This window comes from Phaseolus vulgaris, chromosome 8 (genome assembly GCF_000499845.2).
Source record: "Phaseolus vulgaris cultivar G19833 chromosome 8, P. vulgaris v2.0, whole genome shotgun sequence".
Taxonomy (NCBI): Eukaryota; Viridiplantae; Streptophyta; class Magnoliopsida; order Fabales; family Fabaceae; genus Phaseolus; species Phaseolus vulgaris.
The window spans coordinates 7,813,622-7,830,904 of record NC_023752.2 but is presented as its reverse complement, the minus strand read 5'-3'; the positions used below and the strand labels follow the sequence as shown (position 1 = coordinate 7,830,904).

The following is a 17,283-nucleotide window of genomic DNA, read 5'->3' as shown; positions in this document are numbered from 1 at the left end:
AAAAGAACTATTCGAACACTCCTCAGTCGATCGTTCACTTCTTCCTTTTTTTCTTCTTAAAGTGAGCTTCTTAGTCTTCTTAAGATGTTCTACTTCTCGTTTTCCCAACGTCCTCGGATGGTACCTGCAGAAGGCACTTTAATGCTCAAGTTATAATTCGGTATTCAATGCTATTAATATTGTATGATGTCGTACCTGATTCTTGGAGTATGTGTCTTTTTATATGATTATCATGGGTCCTTTGTTATTGAGTCGGATTAGGAAGTTGGTCATGCTTAGGAATGCATTACCTAGTATTTGATTGTTTATTACCCTTATTAATCCTACTTAGGCGTAATGGTCTTTATGGTGTCAGTCGGCTTGGACCGGATCCTGAATCATGGTCTCGGTCGTGCGGACCCTACCAGTACATATTATATTGTCTTCAACAGTTATGAAATACGTGGTAAGATTCATGCATAAAAGTAAACACAGATTATTGACCAACGTATCATCAAAAGGTGTGTTTTATGTTATAGAGTGAAAAATGTTAAAAAAAAATGTCACTTTAATAAGCCACCTTAATTATGCAAGGGAAATAGTTGTTATTAAATTTAATATGGCAAGTAAATTGTTTCATCTTATCAAGAAATCAACTTGGAGAAATGCATGATCATTATTTTCTTTATCTTCATGGAGTTTATAGAAAAAATTATGGAATTGTTAAAGTCATATGATTTAGTAGTAAAGGTATAGTTATCTTAATCCCCTTTGATGTTAATAAACATATATGCTTTTTGATGTACTCATTCCAATAAGAGAATACTAGGGTTAGTAACAAAGAAAAATAATTAAAAGAAACAAATAGAACATCGTCATTAAATGTTCTTAAGATTGTCTAACATTTGCTTATTATAAACGAGCTTATAAGATTAAATGAGTTCACCAGAAGCTCAAAGCACATAAACGATTGACTATTAGACTATCCAAGTCAACGAATTTGTTTTAAAGACATAAATACACACAAAAGGAACAAGTTTTGTGCTAAAACTATAAACGTACAATTTTCTACACACTAAAGCATGAAAGCAACAAATCAAGGATTGACATATTTGTTGAGTGACCAATATTACAAAAAAACATATCAAAAGTAATGGCATGCCTCACCCAACTCTTATAACACGTATAGATACACTCGAGCTCACAATGGTCATATTATGACTTGCTGTAAAAAGATTATCAGTTTTGCACGTGCATACATTTGATATAATAAAAAATATTTCTATCATATGCATTAGGCTACTTGTACAATCCATCTCTTAGTAAGAAATTGGTTTTTAAAAATAACTTATTTGTAAATCATTTACTTAATGGATTGAATTCTAGTAAAAGGTGTACATAATTATGAATATTCTTCTTAAAAAGTTTATTTGTTTATAAGTTAAGAGTGACCAAGTAAAAAATACTCGTGAAAAACCTTGACTATTTTGTGATTAAATAATATTTATGTTCATTATCTAAAGGAAAAATAAAAAGGACTTGTAAAGAAATATGTGGTATATAATTGTAAGTCAAAAGTGACAATAACCTTTTTATTTGTAATTAGTTTGTTATAATAAAACACTACAAGAAAACCATTAAATAACAATCAAATTTAGAGAAAAAAATAATTAATCACTATACTGACTAAATTAGATACTAGTTTAGAAACTAAAAAAATTATTCGCGTCTAAAGTGATTTCTATTATTAATAATTTTTTATAAAATGATTTCTAAATTGGTATTTAAATTAGTTATCAAGATTTTAGCTACTAATGTTTTAGATTTTAAATTAGTCTTTAAAAGACTAATAAAGACTAATTTAAAATCTAAAGTAGTTAGTAGCTAATAGTTAGATACCAATTTATAAACTATTTTATAAAATGTTATTAATAATAAAAATCACTATATTTTTTTAGTTTATAAAATGGTATCTAATTTAATCAACATAGTAACAAATTATTTTGATTTTTAAAATTAGTTTATATTTAATAATTTTTGTATAGTAAAACGTTTTAATATTTTATCAAGGGGAAAAAACTTAATCCAACTCTATTAAGGGGGAAAAAACTTAAACCAACTAGTGAACAAATATAAAATAAACAATTGTAGCTATTATTGTACACATGTAAAATGTCTTTGCTTTTTATTTTTAAATACAATTGTAAATTGTCTTCGTTATTTGTTTTTAAATATAAATCTGTGTGAAAAATTATTTACAAAAAATATCAATAAACCCTAAAACAATAATCTACTAAATCATCATTTACTAAATCATTTGTTTTCTAAATTTGCAAAATATTCTAAACTCCCTTATAGATTTATCATATTATTTCATGAAGTTCTATTTCAAAATTGATAATGTTTTTTAAACAACTAATTTTGACAAGGTGTTTGTAAATATCTATATTGACTAAAAACTCTCTCATGTATTATTCAAGACTTTTCCTAATTTCCTAATAAGAAATAGTATTTTCATGACATAGTATTTTTAGGAAAAGAAATACCGTGTTGAGATTGTCTAGGATGCACATTAACTAGGGATTCGTCTAAAATGATGTATCCATACTCTACTGATATATTGGAATCGCATAAATGAAGATTATCAGGTGTTGAGAATCAAAGGATGTTCATATGATTTTTTCTACGATTTGAAATATAACTGGGTCTTTTAGGTCATATGAATTAACATTGTCATAGTAGTTGATATGATATTGAGATTATTTATACACATATGGATTCACATTGAGGTAATATGACAAATGCATATTTATGAGTTTAATGAATGCACGAGTCTTCCAAAAGTAGAGTTAAGTGTTTGAGTATGTTGGTCACTAGAAGTCTAACACGAGTAATGTAAATGATGATTTATGACAGGTTTTGAGAAAATGTACAAGAGTTAATGACTTTATGTTTGTTAATTGAAATTAAAATTATATAGCAAATTTTTTTATAGCTACCTTACTATTTGTTGTGTTTTATTTTTTGTATATGTGATGGTGTGATGATAGTTACATGGGAGCATATGACATTGTAGGTGAGAGAGCTCCCCAATAAGCAAATGAATTACATAATTTATTTTTATTATTTTATTTAATGTTTGTAAACATTAATTCCTCTTAAAAGTTGTTTGAAGTACTATACAAATGATATAAATATATAAATATTTATATTAAAAATTCATGTATATTATATGATTAGGTGTTGGTGAAATAGGGATGTTACCTCCTCTCTTGAGTGAAAAATTTACAACTAAATTCGTCATCTTTTGTATTTACATCTTCTTTATTAATTTTAAGTATAAACTGAAAATCATGTTTGATAAATACAATATTTTTTATAAAATTGTATACAAGAAATACAATTTACCTTTTTTTTTTTAAGTTTGTTCATTGTAATATTTGCTTTACAAAATTAAATTAAAATGGTAAAAAAAACAAAAAAAATGTTTGATTTCACGTCAAATAGTTTACAACCTACAAAATCTAAAATAAACCGATGATTTCCTCCAATATTAAATATTAAAGTATTAACTTTATATGTACGAATTGTTTTATCTTAAAGAGTGTGAACTCTTCTAGATTGTGAAATTAGCAAGGTTAATGTAACTAAATTTAACACCAAATATCATAATTCGGACAAACTCAGAAATATAGGTAAAATAAAAAAATATTATTTTGATAACTTCATAGTGAAAATATCAGTTTAAGTTTTTTAAATTTATTTTAATTTCTTCATATAAACTCATATTTCAATTAAACACTATTTTTTCTTTTTTTTTAATGGTTTTAACATGAAACAATTTATTATTAGATTGTTAAAATATGAGTATCCTTAAAATAACATTAGACAAAACATTAATCTCGCAAGGTTCAAAATTAACAGAGAAAATTTAATATTTACAAGTCAAATTTAATCAATTGAATTTAATCTAACATATTAATAAATTTTTAGTTGTTAAACACAAACTATAAAATCTTAAATATAATTAATATTTTACATGTGATTAAAAAAACTAAATTAAGTTACAATGGAAACTATACAAGTTAGAAAAGTAATTCAAATCTTGAGGTGGCAAAATGGTCATTCACCAAAAGAATAGGATGAGATAGGTTGGTCCACTATGCTTAAATGGATTCAAATTGGTCAACTTCTCAATTTTTCTTATTTTAATAAAAACATGTATATATATATATTAAATTACATTTAATTATATAAATATTTTATAGGTTTTTAATTGATTAATTAATGTTTTTAATACATTAAATTAAAATATCATTAATTTTTCATATTAACTTATTTCATTATAATTAATATTTTAAATTTAATTTGTAATACTTAATCATTTAAGTTATAATAAGGTTTAATATAATGCAATATGAGTTTTTAAACTATTTTTTGTTTATTTTTAATTTAAAAAATAATTAATTCTATTACGTCTCACTAAGTGGTTGTTTGAACACAAACTAAATTTCATTAACATGTAACCAAACAGAATAAACTAAATTAACTTCCAATAATGAAAACTATGTAATAGAGTTAGAAAAATATTGCTCCTCCTCTTAAATAATTACATTTTTGTTTTCTAAAATTTCAAACTTATTAATGTTTTCAATGGAACATTAATATTTGTATTTTTTATTTTTGTTTTTAAATTATTACTCTTTAATGTATATTTTTCTTAGATGATAAAACTATTTAAAAAAACAGTATCTTTATTGTTATTTATTATGCGTGAAAAATATTCAAACTACAATTAATACGAGATAAATATAATAGTAATAATAAAAAATAAAAATAAATTCGTACTCATTTTAATAATAAATTAACCGTTGAGCTCCACAATAACTAAATTGATTTTCTTCAAACAGAGGAAAATAAAACTGAGTTTGGCACATAAAATAAAACGTTTAATAGAAAAAGAAATCCAGTAGAGACAAGTCCACAAAGAACACGACAAAAGGGGGCGTAGAAGCCGTTGGATTTGTAGTACGAAAAGTGGCATCAAATCAAATCAATTCTAAAAACGAGCACGGACATTGTACAACACAGCAGAACAACACACTCCCCACCCTTCAATTGCTTCTTTCTTACTCACTGAACGCAACCCCCTTTACTTTGCATTCCCAGATTCAATTCGCACAACCTTAATTTCACCTATAACGCTAACATAACTTTTTTCATTCCTTTCATTGCATTTTCCGGATTCTATCTGTGAGTATTTTTATCAATTCTTTCAATTTGCTGTTAATTTCTTTTAATTTTATTGTCAAATTTGTGCCTTTTTTTTATTTGATTCTAGATTTAAGATTCCAAGATGCCCAGCGTTTGTAACTGGTAATTGTAAGATTCATGTGTGTATGTGTGTGTGCTCTGAGTTGCATTGTGAATTCTGATTGAATGTGAATCTGGGTCTTGGATCCTGAAGTTGGCATTGATTGCATTTTGGGGTCTGAGTTGACTATACATTGGGTCGGTGATCTGTGGCGACAGGTTTGAATTGTCAACCTGAAAGTTCTTTTTTCTTTCTGTGTGTGAGCAGTGTCGTTTAGAAGTTGGAATAGAGAATTGGAGCTGGGTGGATGGAGGATGACAAGAAGAGGAGGAAGAACAAGAAGAAGAAGAACAAGCAAAGTAAGAATGCGGAGAATGGGGTTGGAGAAATTGCCGTTAGGGATCAGAATCTGGCGAGTAATGGAAAGGATAAGCATACTATTCTTTCAGAGACTGCAAATGAGAAAAACTCGAATGGGGTTGGAGATATATCAATTATGGATAAGAATATGGTAAATGATGGTAAGGATGAGCCTGCGCATCTTTCGGGAGTCAGCAATGAGCAAAGTGTGAATGAAGATCGGAATGGGGTTGTTGAAGCACCCCATACTGATCAGAATCTGGTGAAAAGTGGAAAGGATGAGAGTATTCTAACATTGGAATGTGCAGATGGGCAGAGTACTAGTACGAGTTTGAATGGTCATCTGCCAAACGGTAAAGAATGTGTAAGTTTTCCTTCAACCAATGTAGATTTTCGCAAATTGTTTCAAGGTTTATGCTAACGACTCAAGGGCTATATTTTAAATATTTCACCTCGATATTGTTATTAGTTATCTTTTTTCATTGGAACTGATAATTTAGTTATAATTTCTCATTTTTTCTGAATAGTTTCACTGAAAAATGGTATAGGCTTCCTCTTGTCATTTTCTAGCATACTATCAAATTTGTTTGAGTGAGCTTTTTATGGAAACCAGTGGTTTGCTAAACTAAGTGAAACTACCATCTCGCAAGGATAAACAGGACTAAAAGAGGAATTATAATAAAATAGTGAGGATAAAAATGATGAAAAACAAATAGTAAGCTAGGCTAGGAGCTTAGTGGTGTAGTTTGCATGAGGTTGTTGGTTCAAACCTTGTTGCTGTAATAGCACACACAAAAAACGGCTAGGAGCTTATAACCTCAAAGGTTACACGACATATCGTTGTCAACAAATTATTAGCTATTGAGATATCTATTTTGGTAACAAAAATGACAAACCTAATTTGGTGTAACAAACTTTGAAGTTAGTCAAATTAGCTAAAAGCTAACTTATGTGCCTTGCCATATATTACTTTCATTTTTTAAAGTGATTTCTGCACTCTGTTTTTAAAGCCAGTATTTCAAAGTTTTTATAACTTGTAAATCCTATCACTCCACAGACCATATCAGAAGAGACAATCTGGAAATTAAAAGAAGAAAATGATATACTCATTCAGAACGAGGTAATCTTTCATCTGAGAATGTTATTTGATTTATTATTTTTCAATTTTTTTATAATATATATGGTTTGGTTTATCACTCCACAGACCTCATCAAAAGAGACAATCAGGAAATTCAAAGCAGAAATAGATATGCACATTCAAAAGGAGGTAATCTTTTATCCGAGAACCTGTTCTTTGTTTTAGCAATTGTGTCTCATTATGTATATATCCCATCATTTGTCAGTCTATAATGGAAGAGACAATCAGAAAACTAACAGAGGAAAATGACATGCATATGCAGAATAAGGTAATATAGTTTAAATTTTATCTGAATGGCATTTTTCCTAATGTTTTTATCTTTCAATCTTCTTTTAACTAATATAGACCATCTTTCCACAGATTGCATCAGAAAAGACTATCAGAAAATTGGAAGAAAAACATGATATGCATGTTCAGAAAGAGGTAATGTTTTTTTTTTGGAAATATCTAGATTTATTTGAGCTCTTATGTTTCATTGTTTTTATGTCACATACAACATATCATTTTTCTACAGGTCATTTCAGAAGATACCATTAGAAATTTGAAAGAAGAGAATGATACTCACATTCGGAAGGAGGTGACATGAAAGATTTTAAATTCTATATGATATGTCTAATTTAATTTTTATGTAGCATTTTTCTCATTATGCGTAGCAAATCTTAAAACAGGCCCTAGCACAGGAGACAATAAGAAAATTGAAAGAAGAAAATGAAGTGCAAATTCAGAAAGAGGTAATTTTACTATAAACTTCATCTCAGGTTCATATTTGTTATTTAAGCACTTAAATCACAAATATTGTTTAGTATGAATGCATATAACCTATCTTTCTACAGGCCATATCAAAGGAGACAATTAGAAAATTCAAAGAAGAAAATGATAAACTGGTTCAGAAAGAGGTAATATGTACTGCAAGTTTTATCAATCATCTGAGGGATAGCTGTTTAACTGCTTATATTGCAACTATATATTTTCTTTCTCAACAGGCATTCAAGAAGAATGATTAAAAATTAACTTGGTTCCCTAACATCTTTTACTGTAGACTTTTCATCTCTACCATTTGTTTTGCTTGTCTTTTACAGGTTACCTTGAAAGAGATCATCAACAATCTACGGACTGACAATGAACTGCAGACACAAAAACAAGTAAAGTAGTTTGATGAATTTGTGGATGGATTTTTTTTGTTATAGGAATTGTGTTATTCTTATCTATTTTTAATTGCCGACTGTTATATTTTACTGAATTATTTGCAGACTAGTCTGGAAACGAGAATTGGACAATTGCAAATTGACAATAATTCCTTAGTTCAAAAAGAGGTGAGTTATTATTTTTTCCCTTATAAAAGATTAAGGATCATTGATTTTGATAAATTATTTACACATGTGTTTAATTTGATGTCATATGTAGGTTGGATTGGTGGAAAAAAGTAATCAGTTGCTGAATGAAAAGGTAGTTTTGAACCTGAAATGTATAAGAATTTCTTCATCAAATTTTCTATTTCTTTTCTTGACTACTTATTTGACCATTTCTGATTTTGTATATTTAGTGATTTTTGTTAATGAAAGTTGGGCTGACATTCTAAGTCCAATGTACACCATTGAACAGGAGAGTTTAGAGCAAAAAATAAATCTTCTAGAGAATGATTTCATTTCTTCTAGGGAGAAAGAGGTAATAGCCTGTCTATTAACTCATGTTTTATTGCATTTACGATATTGTTTCTCAATTGGTGAACTTAACTATCTCATGTAATGCATTAGCTATTAGCACTGTCTTTTGACTGACTAAACATTTTAATTTTAATAAAAATAAATACATAATTGAATTTGAATTGAAAAATTTGGCTGAATGTATAAATGGATCTTAGGTATTATTTGAACTATATTATTGTGTTATTTTTATCAGTATGCTTATATTTAACTTTAATATATGCAGGTTGGACTGGAAATAAGAGTTGCACAGTTGCAGAGTGAAAATAATTCCTTACTTCAAAAAGAGGTGCAGAACCTAATACGTTTTTTTTTTCTTTTAAAAGATACAGGAGCAAATGATTTACCGAGATATTTAATATTTAAAAATACATCATATGCAGGCTACTTTGGAAGAAAAAATGAATCAGTTACTGGATGAAAAGACAGTTTTGAGCTTGAAAGGAGTAAGATTTGCTTCACTGACTTTGTTATCACGACATTCACTATTTTAACCTTTGCTAATTCCCCTTTGCCCTTCTTCTCTAGTGTTGTGCTATAGTTTGATGTCTTTTATTGTTATTTAAATCCAATATACGTTGTTTGTTCCACAGGAGAGTCTAGAACAAAAAATATATCTTCTGGAGAATGAGTTCAGTTCTTTTGTTGAGAAGGCGGTAATAACTTGTCTAATGACTCTGTTCTCTTATATGTTATTGGTATTGGATATATCGTTTTCTTAATTAATGACCTTAAATTTCACATGGCATATTAACTATTGTTAGTTTCTAATTTTGACACCAAAAACAAACAAATATAACATATAATAATATAATTTTTTCTTTAAAAAATAACTCAAAAGAATTTTCTAGTCCATTATAAAATGAAATCCCCAAGGCCTAAATCCATTTTGGTGTCCAAAACTCCCTTATAGTGTCTAGGTTAAGGCACCTTTCTGTTGATGATAATTAAAGATTTTGATTGGAAAATAACAATATTGATTGATTGAACCTTAAAGAAATAAATGATTGTTATCAAATGAGAACAAGGAGTTTGGTGATAGTACAAGAGGGAGATCCCTGGGCTGGAAAACACCGTAAACCTGGGGAGCAAAACTAAAAGAGAAAACAACATAAGATAAAAAAGGGTGCTGAGTTGGGGTATCTCTGCATCCCATTCTTGACTCCACCAGGCTAGCTTTTCCCCCTACTTGATACTCTCTGTGGCTCTAACGAACACCACACTGCCTCATGAACTCCAAAGGTTTTAACAATCTTCATCCATCACATGAGTCTCTCCTCTAACCCATAGCCATTTGCCAGAAAGCTTTATGGATTTAGAATAGAATTTATTTTATCTCTGACCTTTTATAACGGTCATATTAGTTTTGTGGCCAACAAATCCATGTGATTACAATGGATAACCATACGATCTTATTATTGCAGACTACTGTCATGCTCAATATGTACTACTTAGTAGAACAACCAATAATGAATTTGTGTTTTTACCTGAAATTTAAAAGGAAAATCAAGGACCAACACAACTTGATTTACCTGAAATGTGAGAATATGCCTGTGAACCATTTTGTTCATATTTCATTTATTCTTTTTCCTTGTATTTTTGTTATTCCAATTTAAAGCTACAACTTTTAGTCATACTAAGTTTTTTAGTTGTAAATTTGTCCCTTATTAGAGGAATATCACGCCTTTTGTTTACAGAACTCAACTAAAGAAACTACTTCAAACCTGAATGGAAACATTGCTGTGCTACTAGCGCAGGTATGTAACTCACGTATATACATTACTATTTTTCTTGAAAACCTAGGACAGTGTTATGATGGATTATTAATTTTTTATATCATTATCTGTGATTTCCTTGTCATAATCTTTAGGATTCATAAACTTTGTAATTCATGTGAAACATTATCTTGTATAGCGTTCAGTTTTGGAATCATTCATAGGACGCAGCTGCCATTTAAAGTGAGCCTTAACACTTGTTGCAATCTATCCAAGTGTTTAACTGTATATGTGAAATTAAGAAAATAAACTTTATGAAGTTCTTTAATCTTTACTTGGTCAGCAATACTTATCAGTCAGGTGCATGTTGTTTTGCTGACATTTTTAAGGCTATTAAAAGTGACATGTCTTTTGGAAGTTCATTGTCTATTCAACCTAGCTATTTCAAATTGCAATAATATACAACAACTTTTTTCATGTACCATTTCAAGTAATGTTATCTTGCAAGTTTGTATCCTGGTTACTGGTTTATAGTGAAATGCCATTGAAGAGTGACCTGTCTTCCGAAAGTTCTCTGTCTCTTCAACCTAGCCGTTGCAATAATATAAGGCAATTTTTTTCATGTACCATGTCATGTAATGTTATTTTGCAAGTTTGTATCCTCTTAATGGTTTATGGTGAATGCTATTGAAGCTTATACAAAAAACTGGTTAGAGTAGATTTATTTGCTGAAGAACAAGTCTGTGCGGATCAAATTACCTGTATAATTATCTCCTTAACTTTTCTTACATGGACATTCTGACTATGTGAATTTCAGGCTGTTTTCTGACATTTTTTTCTACTTGTTTTTGGCTTTTTTGGACTGAATACCGATCTATTATTTAGTGTTTTTAAAATACTTTCATTTAGGCTTATGTTCTTTTGGCAATGTTTTAGATTACCTTCTGATGCACGTGCTGTTCCATTAATTAAGTATTCTTCCCTTTTACTCCCATTAGTTTTAAACATTGACTTGATTAATCACCCTCTTCTCATTGATAAGAACTTCAGAGTCCAAGGGCTTACAAACACTTTGACTAGAATTCCTGATATACTTCCAGTGTGGGACTAGAGTCCCATAAAATGTTGGGATTGGATTCTAACATCTGACCATGCTTGGAAGCCTGGTTACCCATGTTATGGGAAAACATGGCTGGTCTCACCAGCTGTGCCCCCCGTTTTTACCCGATAGACATGATGAAAGTTTTGATACCAATTGATAGAAGCTTGAGGGAACTACACTACAAAAGCTAACTATTATACTTGGAGAACCCAAGGCCTTATAAACACCACACTACATTCCCATACTTCTAATGTGGGACTCAAGTTTCATACCTTGCAATTGGATCCAAACACTCACATGTTATTTGGTTATGTCCATTTCATAACAAACCTCTGTTAATTCTGATATGGAAATTAAAATCAAAGTTTGGCAGGTGTCAGAGTTGGAGGAGTCCAAGAATAATCTTTTGCTAGAAAACCAGCAATTGAGGGAAAAAGTGTCAAGTCTTCAGTCAACAGTCCAGAATCTTGAGAACAACAATGCTTCTTCCCATTCATGGGACACATCTCAGAAGGTTTTCCTTTGTTACCCTACATGGTTAAAATCCACACTATATTTTCATTCTTAGGAAAATTAGTTTTGTTGACTTTTACTTTGGAAGAAGGAAAGGATCATTGTAGTTACTAATGACTCTGGACAATGATCTTCTAATGTGTTATATTTGATGATACTTAAATCTTTATTGCTGGATGCCGTAGTCTAGCAGTTAATGGCTGTTGGTAATGCATTTGAAGTTGTCATATATCTTAATTCCCATAAATGACAATGGAGCAGGAGTTGCATGTTATAAACCTTTTAAATGTGTGAATTAGTAGTAGTAGGGAGAAAGAATAATCTTCAGTGCCAGTGCTTGCCTATTTATGTTGCCTATGATTATTTTTCACTTTATGGTGGGTAGAATCTTGCTTTGGAAAATGAGGACTTGAAGTCTCAAATTGATGCCACCTTTACGTTGGTTGAGAAATTGATGTCAGAAAATGCGGAACTTGTTGAGAAGGTAATATGCCAAGTTCTGTGATTTGTTTACTTTCGTTATCACAGATTGCTGATGAGTGATGACTTAGTAGGAGACTTGATATTTTAGTTTTAGTAGATTAGATTGGTCAGGTTAGTTTGTATGGATAGCGTTATGCATGCTTAATATATTTTTATCCTCAGGTCACCGAGTTATGTGTTGAGCTGGAACAACGAAGTACAAAAGTTGAACATTCTGGAGTTACCGAGCCTGGTGGGATCAATGAATTCGCTAAACCTGTTGGTGTTGCCATTCCTATACCTGAATCTGCTCAGATTGCATCTGAATCAGCTCCAGAGTTTAATTCATCAAAAGATACATCGGTGAAGGATAATGGTAAATCAATTGATGCTAAGCATGTTGTTGGGGTCATGTCAAACTCGTCGTTGGTATCGGATGATACGGGAGAAATCGTGCAAATTCCATTGGATGATAATGAAGTACAAGATCCAGATATCCATGATGATGACAAGAATTTGGAAAATGATGTGGCAATCACAGATGCTCCCCTTATTGGTGCTCCATTTCGCTTGATATCATTTGTTGCTAAGTACGTCAGTGGTGCTGACTTGGTTGAGCAAACCTCTTCAAACACCGCTCGTTGACTTCTTATACTGGATTTTGGATAGCCCCCTTCTTGGCATGTCTTTGAACATACAATAACCTTACTTACATTAGGCAGAATACCAATATAGGTTGGCCTAAATTGGGCCATTTTATTGTTTGTACGTTAATTCTTTGAACACTAGGAAATACTTTACGGGGGGGAAAAGTATATCGTTTAATTTTAAAATATGTGTTCTTACTTCATATTGCGTTCACAGTTGGAAATGATACCTTTGAAAGATGGCATCAGGAATATAAATGCAGTAGTTGGTGACTAGCTTCCGTTATTGGCCCACTTCTTAATTGACTTCACGAGTTACTAACTATTTTCCTTGATTACTACATTGTAAGGATCTCTCTGTTTATTTTCCAAAAAGAAATTGATATATATTCACTTATTGAGTACATCACATTGGGAAAACTTACAAAGCATGTGAAGCTAAATGAATCGATATATTTTTTTTATATTGACCGAATTTTGACCTATTACTTAAGTGTGGTTTTAAACATAAAGTGAAAACAATCATGAAAAGATGAAAAAAGTGGCAAGATGCAGGAAAATACAAGTTTTGTCCTTTTGATGCTAAGGCCTCAAAAGAATCTTGACTATGCATGCTGGCAATGGATGTGTATTGATCTTGCATTTTGTTGTCATGGGCATTTGGAAAATATTTATGCATCTTCCTCTGCTAAGTAGCTGCCATCTATTTAGTTGTGTAGAGTGAAACCATAGGACCCTTTGAATCTGTCCTCCGACAGTGATTGCTGGTTTTAATAAATGCAAGCTGTAATTTCTTCAATTGTTTTAACAACTTCCACCATTGAGGGTCTTGAGTCTGGCATCACTGCTACACATGCCATTGCCAGTTGCAGCATCTGCACAAGTTCATCTTCAATGTTTGGATACCTCATTAACTCAAGATCAAACACTTCAGCAGTCCATTCCTCTCTAACAACAGATTGGACCCACTTTGGAAGATCAACCTCTTCATCATGCCCTGAATACTGAACTGGTGTTTTTCCAGTCAGCATCTCAAGAAGGAGAACACCAAAGCTGTACACATCAGATTTTTGAGTGGACTTTCTTGTTTCAATAACTTCAGGTGCTCCATAGCCGGGACTTCTAGAGGAGGCACAGAAATTTGTTAGGGGAGTTAGGCCAAAATCTGATATACATCCCTGGAGATCTATCGTGAGAATAACATTAGATGATTTTATATTGCCATGGACAAGTTTCCTTCCATTGGCTGAGTGAATATGACAAACGCCCCTTGCAGCTCCAACCACGATCTTCAATCTTGAATCCCAATCCAGTGGAGCTCGTCCAGTTTCCCTGGTTCCTGTCACCATGTTTCATAGGTCATATTATGAAAAACGCCACAACAATGGCAATGCATTTAACCATTTCCAAGTTTACATAAAAATTATCTTCAAGCACCTCCAATACAACGGTATAAGATAAGCATTTTGTATAATGTGGATAGTAATATTTACGAATGTTCTAACACTAATATCTTCCAAACCCAACATGAAATTAAATCCATTTGTAAAGGATACACAACTACGTAGATACCATATGGCGGTATATCATGTAATTAAAGTTATATGAAATATCCACCAAGAACCTTTTGTAATCAGGGAAAAGTTCAAAGTAAGAGTAATAGTTACCATGCAATAACTTGGAAAAACTTCCGGCTGTGGAGTAGTCGTAAACCATTAGTTTTTCATCTTTGGAATAGTAGTAAGCACGAAGGGGAATCACATTTGGGTGGTGATCAAGTCTTTGGACAATCTCCATTTGCAGTTCAAATTCTTTTTTCCCCATAGCCACCTCTTTTAACCTCTTGACAACCACTGTTGTTCCATCCTCCAAGATGGCTTTATATGTGGTTCCACAACTTCCCTTCCCAAGCACCTCTGCTGAAGCTCTTAACAAGTCCTCCAGATCAAAATTATAAGAACAACCTTCAAAGAATACAAGCTTGTTTCTCTCAGGTTCTTGCACACCACTACCAAAGTCCTCCTTAAGCTTCTGGCCTTTCTCTGTAGGCGCAACATTTTGTTCACCAACTTTTTTCTTGAAACAGCAAAACGCTACCATAAGACCTGGAAGAAACAGCAATGTGACAACCCCCAAAATAATTGCTAGTTTTGCCCCCTTTCTCATGTTCCTGTTTGATGGATCACTTGATCTTTGAGAGATTGTTGAGGGAGACAATGTGGTAGAGGTGGAAACTGAAGAACATTGTTTCAAAGGTGCTCCACATAATTTCAAATTCCCTCCAAATGAAGAGCCAGGAAACTTGCAGAAATATGAAGGAATAGAACCATTCAAGTAGTTGAAGCTCAAATCCAAATTCTTAAGGCTAGGAAGGTTAACATCAGGAATAGATCCTGTGAGAGAGTTGTTTTGGAGGTTGAGTCCTATTAGATGTGTCAAGTTTTGGATTGAGGCTGGAATTTTTCCTGTGAAGGAGTTATAGGACAGATCAAGAAAGATAAGCCGGGGTGGCAGAGAAACAGGAATATGACCTGAGAAGTGGTTGTGTTGGAGATATACAAAGCGCAGAGAAGGAAGGGAAAGTAGGTCAGTTGGAAGGTTCCCCCTCAAGCTGTTGGACCTAAGACTGAGGCTAATGAGGCCATTAAGCTTACTAAGAGTGTTTGGTGGGAGAGAACCGCGCAGTCCCACACCTGGAAGCCTCACAGAAAGCACATGGGACCCATCATGACTACATGCAACTCCCATCCATGAAGTGCAGATTGAGGTACTAGAGTTCCAATTGAGTCTTGGAGCATGATGAAGTGCAGCAGCAAAATCAAGAAGGGCTTGCTTTTCTGAGTGTAGATCAGCTCTAGTTTGAGGAAACACAAGCAGGAGTAGGAAAATTGGAATTGTTGTAAAGTAGAACTGTAGCATCATCAAGTTTATTTGTTGAATCAGGGTGCCTGAGATGAAAGGCTGGAATGGAACTGGTTGCCTGGTTTCAATAGCCCACTTGTTTCCCTAGCAATTGAGATTTCAAAGTATTACACACTGATCAAAAGGAGCAATTGTAACATATAACCAAGCATGCAATGCAACAAACCAGTTAGTTTTTGAGTCCTTAGTTAAGCTGTACTAAAAAATTTCTCATTTTTTAAAGACAAGAATATCATTGGCTAAAATCAATTACAAAAGCATTCATCATTAAAGAATATTCTCCTTGGATTCACCATAAAATGAAACCAGTTGTACCCTTAGAGAGTTTTGATTCCCTTTCACTTTGCTTGATAAACATTCTTCTCAGTCTGATTTCACAAAAGGAACAATGCCATGCCTAAAGAACATGAACTCACTAAAAAGTAAAATGAAGAGAAAAATGCAAGCAATTGGGAGATGAAAACCTTGAAACCAGGAGAAAGGGAAAGCAAGCTAGAAGTGGAATCCACAGTAAGGAGGGTTGAGCAGAAGTGTATTAAATGCTGAAAAATGTATAAATGCAGTTTTGAGAAAGAAAAGGTCTTTGTTAAAGCAATGTTCTCTTGGTAATTGGTGGTACTAACGGCCAAGAGGAAGCAAAGACAAGCTTTAACGGCATAGCTTCAGGAACACGCCAGAATCCACACACACAAAACCAGATATACATAGAGAAAGAGAAGCTTATTAAAAGCATAACAGTAGTATACTGTAACTATCATACAATGCTACAGTACTGTGTATAGATTTTACTTTTGGTGTTCCTGTTTATGATATGGAGGACACATTCAACGTTCAGGTCTCAGCTTCAACTTCAAGCCTTCTTCCTCATTAAGCCAAACCTGCAAAGTATAGTGGTAATACATATGGTAATAATATAGTATATATACACACCCTAAACCAAAAGTTACTCGGGGACCAATACAATAATTTAATCTAAATATGATTCACCGTCCCATTGAAGTTATGATTAAAAAATTTAGTTTTGTGCATGTAACTTTGCTAAATACTCGTAATGATTCTCCTCGTTTTTTGTTTTGATATTATAAGTTGGACAAATTTTCATATAAGTCAAATACCAGATTTCTTGCTAAATACAATGTGTTTAATAACTACTCCAATCCTTTTTCCAACTATGAACATAGGATAACTCTGGTATCTAAAAAAGTATTATTCGCTGTTATTTCTGCTGCAGAAATGTTTGTAACAAAAAAGACTTAAGGGTGAAATTTTCTACTGTTCAACTATTTAATTTGAAGGTATTACGAGGATGAATAAGATCAAAGACTCTTTTTATAGAAAATAAATTAATATTTGAACTATTGAAAGGAACTTATGATACTATTTTAACTTGTAGATCTCGATGAAAAGGAATGGATCTCCTTCGGTTTC

General features: G+C 31.9%; 2 protein-coding genes across 3 annotated transcripts; one reads left to right on the top strand and one right to left on the bottom strand.

Annotated features, from left to right (window-relative positions):
• Nucleotides 1–4,947: 4,947 nt before the first annotated feature.
• Nucleotides 4,948–13,219, top strand: LOC137823590 (uncharacterized). The gene is made up of 20 exons (XM_068628794.1): nt 4,948–5,232; nt 5,561–6,017; nt 6,711–6,773; nt 6,858–6,920; nt 6,997–7,059; nt 7,152–7,214; nt 7,306–7,368; nt 7,460–7,522; nt 7,625–7,687; nt 7,871–7,933; nt 8,042–8,104; nt 8,196–8,237; nt 8,394–8,456; nt 8,721–8,783; nt 8,878–8,940; nt 9,088–9,150; nt 10,192–10,251; nt 11,685–11,825; nt 12,210–12,308; nt 12,470–13,219. Exons 2-20 carry the CDS (start codon nt 5,601–5,603, stop codon nt 12,929–12,931), a joined length of 2,040 nt encoding a protein of 679 aa, XP_068484895.1. The 5' UTR covers nt 4,948–5,232; nt 5,561–5,600; the 3' UTR covers nt 12,932–13,219.
• A 74-nt stretch (nt 13,220–13,293) lies between these two features.
• On the bottom strand, nt 13,294–16,782 carry LOC137823591 (probable inactive receptor kinase At5g58300). Of its 2 annotated transcripts, none has more exons than XM_068628796.1 (3): nt 16,320–16,677; nt 14,601–15,939; nt 13,294–14,272 (listed from the first exon to the last, which is right to left on the bottom strand). In XM_068628796.1, exons 2-3 carry the CDS (start codon nt 15,853–15,855, stop codon nt 13,704–13,706), a joined length of 1,824 nt encoding a protein of 607 aa, XP_068484897.1. In that variant the 5' UTR covers nt 15,856–15,939; nt 16,320–16,677; the 3' UTR covers nt 13,294–13,703. The 2 variants fall into 2 exon arrangements, with proteins under 2 accessions (XP_068484897.1, XP_068484896.1); XM_068628795.1 differs by having other exon boundaries at nt 13,500–14,272; nt 16,645–16,782.
• Between the last annotated feature and the right edge of the window lie 501 nt (nt 16,783–17,283).